The 9,814-nt window shown below is 47.3% G+C and overlaps 1 protein-coding gene across 1 annotated transcript; it reads right to left on the reverse strand.

The window, feature by feature from the left end:
- Positions 1–225: 225 nt before the first annotated feature.
- Positions 226–5,661, reverse strand: SNRPA1 (small nuclear ribonucleoprotein polypeptide A'). The gene is made up of 9 exons (XM_082769491.1): positions 5,507–5,661; positions 5,080–5,227; positions 4,524–4,602; positions 3,548–3,594; positions 3,322–3,424; positions 2,702–2,781; positions 1,308–1,383; positions 814–907; positions 226–303 (listed from the first exon to the last, which is right to left on the reverse strand). The coding sequence occupies exons 1-9, from the start codon at positions 5,586–5,588 to the stop codon at positions 245–247; spliced, it is 768 nt and encodes a 255-aa protein (XP_082625617.1). The 5' UTR covers positions 5,589–5,661; the 3' UTR covers positions 226–244.
- Positions 5,662–9,814: the final 4,153 nt, after the last annotated feature.

Raw genomic sequence — 9,814 nt, forward strand, 5'->3', positions numbered from 1 at the left:
TAATGCCCGCGCGGGGTTTCCCTATAAGGTATGACCACGCCCACCACCCTCGAAGGTCCGCCCCTCCCGGCCGTGACCACGCTCCCACCCCTCAGACCACGCCCCTTGTCCCAGACCACGCCCCCAGCAGCAGCTGAGCACCGCCGGCCCCCGGCCCCGCTCCTTTATTGAGGGCTGAGCGCGGCGCGGCCCCAAAAGCCCCCCCCAGCAGCCCCACAGGCTGCGGCCACCCCCCCACACCCCGCTAGGATCCGTTGGGGACGGCGTCTTCTTCCATCTCCTCCTCCGCATCCTCGGCCGGACCTGGGGAGACAGGCAGGGTTCAGCGGGGAACATCATAATGCCTAATAACCCAAATTGTTAACAAATATCCCAAAAAAGTCCAATTGTGCGGGTCTCAGCTGCAGATGATGAGCAATTGTGGCAGCCTGAAGCTACGGGGTGTCTGCTCAGAGGTCCCAAAGACCCCCCTGGGGAATCCCAAAGACCCCACGGGGACTCCCCGTGCCCCAGCTAATGCTCAGGACAACAGGGTGAGTCCCAAAATAATGGGATCATTGTTCTTTAAACGACAATAGGGTTTACAGCTGGTGTTTTGGCACCTTGCTGCTCCCCATGAGACCCTGCGCCAGTTCTGAACCTCATATGGCAGCCAGGCAGACCCCCGCTGGCTGCAGAGCCTTAGGGATGATCCCCGGTCACTCTGGCCACCAAATTATGGGAGTTTTAAAGAGTTTTTTCAACTCTTCCACTGTTTGGCCCTTCCACGAAATGTGGATTGTTTGGAAACCAGAATTAGAAGCAGCGCGTGACCTGGTTTTCGCTCTCTGCCGGGTATCTGACCAGCCTGCAGCAAGCCTTTCAGCCTCTCCACTTCAGCCAAAGTCGAGGCGTTCGCTATGGCAGTCTGAAAAACAGGCAAAAGAGCACAATGGATCTTCACACGCAGCACGTCAGTCTTTAAAATAAACACACCACATTTTTTTAATTAAGTGAAGTTAAGCTTTTACATCCTAGAAGGTTCTACACATGACAAAGCACGATCTTACTTCCTCCCTTATTAAGCAAACTGTTCTACCCTGGGAGAACTCTAAGCTCAGGACAAAGTTTCAGTTAAATTCTCAAAAAACAGGTATGTCATAGAAGAAAACTTACAGGAAAAGCACCTGCAACAAACAGGACATACTATTCTATCCATCTGAGCAGAGTCAGATGTTGCCAGGAAAAAAAAACAAACACTTGTTCTGTTTGGATTCACAATTTTTCTCCTCAATTTTTGTCCCCGTGTGCTGTCCCGCTGTACCTACCTTAATTGCCTCCACGTCACCTGGGGAGGGTCCGGTTTTCTTTTTGTCTGTTGGCAGACCAGCGCCTGGATTGAAGCTTCAAAGAAAAAAAAAAAGTAAAGTATCATTACACCCTGGGAGGAGCAGGTGCTTCTCTTACTTCCAAATCAGGTTTGGAAGCATTTCAATCAATCAAGTGTAGTATCTTATCTTTGTTAACAAACTGATACAGTGAATTGCCTCCTTCAGAAACACCAGCAACTTGTCCTCAGGGTCCCAACCCCCCTCCCACCTTTCATCTGCTCATAATGAGAGGCAGAGCATAATTTATAAAGTGTTTGACAAGAGCTGCTCGATTTGGATGTTGCTGAACACACCGTTTTGTCTGTCAGCATGACAAAAGCCAGGTGGATAAATACAGGGTAAAGGAAATTGGGGTTTCCTTTTCTTAACGATCTAATATGCCCTTATGGCAGCCTACGTTAAAACCTGCACTACTCTAGGTGCAATCTTAAACTTCTGCTTCTCAGAGTTACCTGCTTTAAGAAAAAAATAAACATTTGTAGTCTGTGAAAATGGGAGTTACTGACTGCCGACCCAGCCTCAGGAACCTGCAACCTCTTCCACAGCTACAGAGAGGTTTTCTTTATGTTTATCAAACTATTTAGTTTTAGAACAAGTAAATCAGTGATCTATCAGACCTGAACTCTTTTTTATTCACAAACCATTGTGAAAGGCCACCTGTTACAGTTTAGGTGCTACATACATTTGAGATACTTCTGTTACTTTGCTAGGAATTTGAAAACGCTGTTGCCATGCCTGATCTGAATTCTGTTTTCCAAACAACTCGATGAAAAATTAAACAAAATGAAGGCCAGGTTTGATGGGGCCCCGGACAACCTGATCTAGTGGGTGGCATCCCTGCCCATGGCAGGAGGGTTGGAACAAGGTGATATTTAAGGTTTCTTCCAACCTGAGCTATTCTGTGATGTACTATTTAAGAATCACACTAAATAAGCAAATATTTTAACACTTGTAAACTAAATGTTTTCAGTTGCATTTATCCTCCTAGTTAAAGCAGGTTCTACTGTTTATAGTCCCTAGCAAAACATCAGATTTTTCAGTTACCAATCATCTAGAGTGGAAAAATAAACACACAAATGGCCACCTCTTTGCAGTCAAGTCACAGAGGGGAAAAAAAGATAAGAATCCACCCTGACCAAATATCTCTTTCAGAAATATTTCTGAGATGTATTCACCACCATCCAAAAATCAGCCAGAAGTGCCTTTTGAAATCACCCTAGCAAAGTTAAGCCCTCCTGCCAATGAGGGACATTTCGGTGCAGCGCGTAGTGCCGCACGCCAAGTGGTGTTTCTGAAGGAGAACGCCAGTGGAAATTTATTTTTCATCTTACGTTTTTGTTCTCCTGGCAATATCCTTTGCAAGCTGTGCACCCCGTTTGCCCTTGAACATTTTCTCTGCCTCCTGTCGCTCCTACAGCGATACCACACACACAAAGTTAATTTGAGAACATTGCATTTTGCAAAGTTGCTGTCTTTGCAAAGAAAGATGCTTTGGCTCATCTTCATCAGCGAGCATTGGCACACGGAGAGCAGACGTTAACAACAAGCACATAAACATTGCCCAAACACTCAGACTCAAGGCCTATCAGCCGAACGCTCTGAAAAACAACAGCTCTCCCACACTGCATCTTCACTGAGAACAGAGGGCTCCGCTGTGATTTCTCGTTCCTTTCTCCAGATCTCTTTTTACCAACAAAACTAGCCAGCCAGAAGAGAATCAGATTAAAATGATGGCAGTAAAACATAGTTAAATGTAATTAAGCAGACTAGATTCTTAACAGAATGAAATCATAAAAGAAAGCAAAGCAGGTGTTTTAAAGCCACTTCGGATTCATAGTTTCAATACAACTTACAAATATGGAAAAAAGCTTACTGTTGCCACTAAAATTTCAAGAATGTAACACAAAAAAAGGTTTTCAACTTGTGCTGAATCAGAAGATGGCAGACTTACTTTGAGTTTGACTTTCTGAAAATCCAGGACTCTGACTTGAGGAACTTTGTGGATTACATACAGTCTGTAATGCTTCTTATTTGTTACAGGGTTCCTTAAAATGCTACAACGTAAATAAAGGTTACAAAGAGGTACTTAATATGAAATATATTAAAATAAATTAAGATATATCTATATTCATACATAGAGGGAGGGGAAAAAAACTTCTCTTTTCAAGATTACCTACCTCAGGTATGTCAACGATTTAATACTTGATAATGGATCCAGTTCACCCTACATAATGGGAACACAGAAACAATTTTGAATGCATTTAATAAGAATCCAATATTTCAAAACAAAAAGTTCCTAAACTTCTACTAGTCTTTATAAGTTACTGCTTCAGAGGCAGAATAATCTCACATTCATTTCAAGCTTAATTCTCTGAAAATGTAGACAAATAGCAGCATTTGTACTGTCGCAAAGGACTGCAGCAAGTCAGTAACATTTCAAACAATACTCCTATATGCAATTTAAGGCAGCCAACTGAGCCAAAAGTCTTGGTTTCTACTATGGAAAAGATACATTCTAGAAACAGGGAGAAAAAAAGAGCAACAAAGCAAGTTTCAGTTTTAACAAAAAATTAAGAATTAGAAAGCTGCAAGCAGACCTGCTGGTATTAAATCTGCTCAAATGCTACACAAAGAATTCCAATCTGCTCATCTTTACACATAACACCACTAACAAAACCAATGAAACTGTGCTCAGGCTCTTGGCTTATGAATTAAATAATTCAAACAGAGAATATTAGATGTGCTTGGGTTTTCTAGTTTTGAATAAGTGACCAAAAAGAAATTTTAAGAGAATTTTCATAATTTTTTTAAAAACAGAGACTGTTTGTTCAGTCCAATATTGGACCTAAAAGTACTTAATTTCAAAGTAATTAGATCACCTTTGTGAATGCTCCTCACCAGACTCTCAAGTACATTTTAGACATCAAATAGAATTAATTAAATTAACTACAGTTAAACAGGAAACCCACCAAGACTTTTTTGACTGCCGTTCCACTGAACGCTGCAACTTAGGTTAATTAAAATATACACACCAGTATACACACCACTCTACCAAATTCACATGGTATTTCTCTAAATAAAAAGGTTAATTAGAAAGATGACAAAACCACACAATTTAGCATTGTTTGGGTTTATTCTGCATCAGCAGCTTACCAATTCAGCAATGTTATTGTTGGTGAGAACGAGCTCCGTGAGGCTGGGCAGAGCCTGTTCAAGTCCCTCACCGATCCGACTGAAGAAGAACAAAAATCCAAAAGTTTAACTTAGGCTGGAAATTAGCAATGGTGAAAACACACAAATACGAAAATACAGAGCTTCTCTCTTCAACACAACCAAGTCTGACACTGGCACAAGTTTGGGTTAGCATCAGCTACAAGACTTTTTCTAATCAAAGCAGCATAAAATACCAGCTGGCACTGTAAGAGCATTAGATGCATGATATGTGTTACATTCCATGTTTGCCTGATCTTTATGGGGATGGTAAATGAACACCAAAGATTCCAGCCAAGTTCCAGACTCTGTGTGTCGTTATCCTGTCTGGAAATTGAAGCCTGATCTGGGACAGATTTTTGCAACGAACAAAGCAAGCAAAACAGAGGGGTTATACAGTATTCACTGCCATTTTTTTCCCCACAAAACAAACATTTCTACAACTATCCTGCCCTGACAGATGCTCCTCTGCCCCAGGGCCCCAAGCACAGCCCCTCACCAAATCCTGTTGTTATTCATCAGGAGCGTTTTCAGCCTCCTCAGCAGGGGGAACCCATCCAGCTTGCGGATCTCGTTGTCAGAGAAGTCGATGGCATCGAACTGGTCCAGAGTGGCGCCTAAATTCTCGATGACGGGGATTTTATAGCCTGGGGAAAAGAGAAACGCGAGGCGGGAATTAGAGGGTGGCTACAGGTGAGTAAAACACGGCGAAAAACAGGGCCTGGGGGAGATGCTTGGACAAAAGGATTGCTAAAAATCCCTGCAGGGCGCCTTCACCCCGCTCCCACACGGCATAAATCCTCCAACAGCCCCCAGAGAACCAAAAAACGAATCCTTGGGCCCAAAACCAGCCCCACGGGGCCGGGCCCAGCTCCCCCCTCAAGGGCCCAGCTCCCCCCTCAGGGACTCCCCCCTCAGCCCCGCACCGCGCAGGTCGAGCTCTCGGTCTCGGACGGCGTTGGTGTACTGCGCCGCCTGCTCGATCAGCTCCGCCGTGAGCTTCACCATCCCTCCGAGCCCTCGTTAGGCCACACCAGGCCGCACCAGGCCGATCCGAGCCGTGCCCGCCCCGCTCCGCCAGGCCCCAGCCGCCCACAGCCGAGCAGGCGCCGCCCGGCCCCCGGCTCCTCCTCCGCGAAATGGCGGCCGCGGAGGGCGGGGAAGAGCGGGGTGAGCGGGGTGGTGCTCGGCTTTGGGTTCAGTTCCGTCACCTGAACAATAAATAAGTTCTTCCTCACGTGGCGATGAAGCTTCTTGTGGTTCAATTTGAGCTCATTAACCCTTGTGCTATCACTAGCCACCACTTAGATTAATTTGGTCCCATCCCCTTTACGCTGCCCCCTCTGGTAATTTTAGAGGTTGATAAGATCCCCTCTCAATCTTTTCTCTAAGCTAAACAGGTCCAGCTTGCTTAGTCCTTCCTCATAGGACAGATGCTCCAATCCCTTAATCATCATCGTGGCTCTACATTGTATCCTTTCCAGAAGCTCTATGTCTCTTTTGTCACTGAATGATGGAGGAGCATGGACTCCAGCTCCCAGCTCCTCACAGGACCACCCAAAACCCAAACCGTGTGTCTGAGAGCAGTGTCCTAAATGCTTCTTGAACTTTTCCAGGCTCGGTGCTATGTCAGCTACCCAGGGTAGCCTGTGCCAGTGCCCAACCAAGTCACACTGTTCCCTTTTTCCCTCATATCCTCCTAAATCTCATTGCTTTTAAGGTCCTTAAACAGTGCTTTTCTATGCTTTTGGAACCTTGTCGCCCCTAGGGAGCTGGGGGGAGCGACACCAAGGGCCCAGGGGAGCAGCTCTGCTCAGAAGTGGCCTTGATTTGGGGAGTTTGGGCAATCCCCCATGAGCCCAGCCATAGCACTGCAGCACTTCGGCAGCTCGTCAGCAGAGGGAACTGATGTCCTACAAACGCCTCAGCCTTTGGCCAAAGCAGCCCCAAGCGTCCCAGGGTGTCTCTGTCACCCCTCTCTCCCCAGGCCTTGAAGGTGGTGGAAAACTTTTGGTCTTTGATCTGTCTGTGGCAGCGCTGCTGAGAAGGGCAGAGATCCTTCTCTGTGGGCTCCTAGCAGCAATTGTGAGTGTTGAGGGAAAAGGTACAAAATTAGAAGTTTTTTTCACTCCAAGCCATCCTCTCATGGACAACATGATCCTGCCAGGGGTCACTGCAATCTCCTTTGTGGCAAAATCTGTGTTGAGCTGCAGTTTCTCCACGTACCCCACTGCTCAGTTCTGTGCACAGCCAGAGAGAGAGTGCAGAGCTCTGCATCCAGGCACATCTATCAACGGAGTAAAGGCTTGGCTTTGCTACCCATTAAACCCTAAAGCAGGCAGAAGCTTTTACCAGAGCTTCCCTCTCTGCTTCTGGCATTACAGATCAGACTAGGTCTGTAGGAATCCAGGCAGAGCAGGCTGGGGACCTGCTTCCCGTGGGCTGACACGCAGCAAGCAGGCTGCTTTCCCTTGGACAGTAGCTGCTTGTGCTTCTAGCCAGTGGGACTGTGCTTTTTCAGACAAATGCTGCTCCTTTCCTGCTACACAGCCAGGACAGCCTCACACAGTAATTACAGCTCTCGGTGCTTTCCACCATCCCAGCAGCAGTTTGGGCTTTGCTCCTGAATACAGGGCTGCCCATAAACACCTTCCCACTGCAGCGCTCGAGACAGTTGCTCTGGCATCTCCACGTGCTTTCCAGCTCTCAGGGAAGAAATGATGGGCTGGGAGCTCTGCAGGCTCCAGCACAGCATTCACCTTTTGCCTTCAAACTAAAGCACGCTTTCAAGTGGCATCACCCCCCTCCTGCCCCACTTTACGGATTTGGAAAGCTGAGGAAGAGCTGGGTGTATCTCTCGGGGAGCTGAGATGGCTCAGCCCACCGTGCCTGGGCAGGCAGCTTCACTTCAGTGTAAATCAGGTCCACGGCTGGTGAGCTGCCTGGCATTAACGTCAGGTTGTCACAGCCAAGGCACTTGGCCCCGTTGGCAGGGCTCGGCTGGCAGCAGCAGCGCTTTGCGGATGGGTGAGCCCCAGTGCAGATGACGCTAACTGGAGGTGGCATGGGAAGGAAGTGGTTGGTCACCCCCAGGTCCCCAAATCCTCTTGAATGTCACCAAGCCACCACCTCTGTGACCCTGGAAAAATACTTCTCCAGCCCTCAAGGCTCCCTCTGTGAGATGAGGCAGAATGATTTCTGCCTCTACCGCTATCTAGGGAAGGATTTTATTTTTCTGGGCGCTGTGACATTTCTGTGAACTCAGAGGATGTGATGATAGTTTAAGTGCTGCAGCCACGTTTGGCACCACACAGGGATGGCTCATACTTTTCTTTTGGGAGCATCCAGCGGCGGCATCCTGTGAGTGACGCCTGGCTTGGTCCCCAGGATTACAGTGTCAGCGCTGGCTCCGTTCTGGCTGGCGATGCCTGTGGAGGTGTCGGCTGGGGTCACTCAGTTCCTGGGCTCCCTACTAAAGAAACACCCTCACTGCTCTCTGTGACCAATGCTACATACGACAACACACAGTCAGGTTTTTATAACATCTGTGTTTCTTTAAAAGAAGTTAGGAGAGAGCAAGAGAGAGAGGTGTCATGAGCAGAGACAAAGAATTAGCGGCGTGGTTGCACATGACTCAGGAATCACACGATGGGAAAGTTGATGCAACCTTCAGTCATTTCGGGCAGGCATTGAAAGGAGATTCTCTTCAGCCTCCTGGGAAGCAGGTCCTGCCCCTGCCAAGGCTAAACAAAACGGGGACCTTTCTCCTTGAGCACAGTATAGCAGCATGCCTCAGCTCCCTGGCTGTAATGGAGCCGTAACTGAGAGCAGACAGATTCTTGGTGTCAGATGCGCTACACGAGCTCTTAAAAGCCCCTGCTTTGTAATGGAAAGTCAAAGCGATGATTTTTAAGATGTGTGTTCTCCACCTGCCAGCTATGAAATGGCCGATGGCTGCGAACGCAACCTCACAGCCAAACAGCAAATGAGGAGTCAGGCTACTCTAAGAAGGTTTTCCAGAAAACAGCTATTATGGATCGGTCACTGGTGCCAAGAGACAATAGAGAAATGTGCTTTAATACACTGCCTAAGTATTCGTTTATCTTGAAGAGACAGCCACTTTGATCCTCAGAGCATACCAGTGTCGGAGAGACTTTAATAGCTCCAAGCTAGCATTGCAATAGCTTAGATAAATAATCTGAATTTTATTACTTTCCAAGAATGATTTCTGAGGGAGTTAGAGCCTTGGGAAACACTGGAAGCTGGTGTTGTTGCACGAACCCGATGTGTAGAATTTATTTCTTTTCCCGGCAGGCCGGAGGGCAGCAGAAAGCCAGATAAAGCTGCGACTGCTAGGGCTTGGTCATCTTAAATTGCATTGCTTCACCCACGGTGTATTTTTGTATTTTAAGTTATGCCAAGGATGTAAGGGTAAACAGTTTTTTTTTTCTCTTTTTCTTTTTTTCTTTTTTTTTTTTTTAGCATTTCAGTACATGTGAATAAACCATTGAGCAGTGTTACAGGCAGGCTGCTGTGAGCCAGAACTGGAAGTCAGAGTTGACGCAGTGCTCCTGCTTCACAGCTCCCGTTTTTGACAGTGACACAGCAACAGAAATTAAAGTTTGTTATTTTACAACCAAAGTGGCAGAAGCCAGAAGCATTTCACCCCACTTCTGACCTCTGGTTTGGCCCGAGACCAAAAAGGGGATCCCAGAGCAGCAGAAGGACTCAGTACGTGATACATCATCTGGTTAATTCACGTTTATCAGATGATAAATGGGCAGAACTGCAAGACGCACGAGCCCTCAGCAGCACAGCTCTGAGACAGCATCTTCCCTCGACTTGGACGCGCTGATTCTTGTGGCTCCCTTCCAGCTCGGGATATTCCACGACTCCCTCATGAGAGGGCTCAGTTCTTTCCCTTTTCACACTTAAAAAGCTCAATTCCAGATACCCAGGCACTATCCTGGGTGCCTGACCCAGGGTAAAACCCTGTAAAAGAAACCCAAAAAGGCTCCACGGCTCCCTCCATCCCCACCACAGCAGCAGCTCCTCTCTGTCCCCAGCCAGAGAGGGGAGGGTGGCCCCACAGCCACCAGCCCACGCTGCGGCCAGGACTGCACCATGAGCTCTGCAGGCAAAAGGCCTTTTTTGAGAAGAAACACGAGCTTTTTTGCACGTGCACCATCTGCTCAGGAGCCGCTTCTCCCGCAGGAGCTGGGCTGATGGGAGAG

The sequence above is a fragment of the Aythya marila genome (assembly GCF_965140915.1).
Source record: "Aythya marila genome assembly, chromosome: 11".
NCBI lineage: Eukaryota > Metazoa > Chordata > Aves > Anseriformes > Anatidae > Aythya > Aythya marila.

Bases quoted from the DNA above. Each gene is read 5' to 3' on its own strand.
- SNRPA1 (XM_082769491.1), bottom strand. From the start codon at position 5,588: ATGGTGAAGCTCACGGCGGAGCTGATCGAGCAGGCGGCGCAGTACACC. The intron at 5,228-5,506 runs GTGCGGGGCTGA...TCTTTTCCCCAG, and splicing joins CCGAGAGCTCGACCTGCGCG to GCTATAAAATCCCCGTCATC. The intron at 304-813 runs GTCACGCGCTGC...CTGTCTCCCCAG, and splicing joins CGGCAGAGAGCGAAAACCAG to GTCCGGCCGAGGATGCGGAG.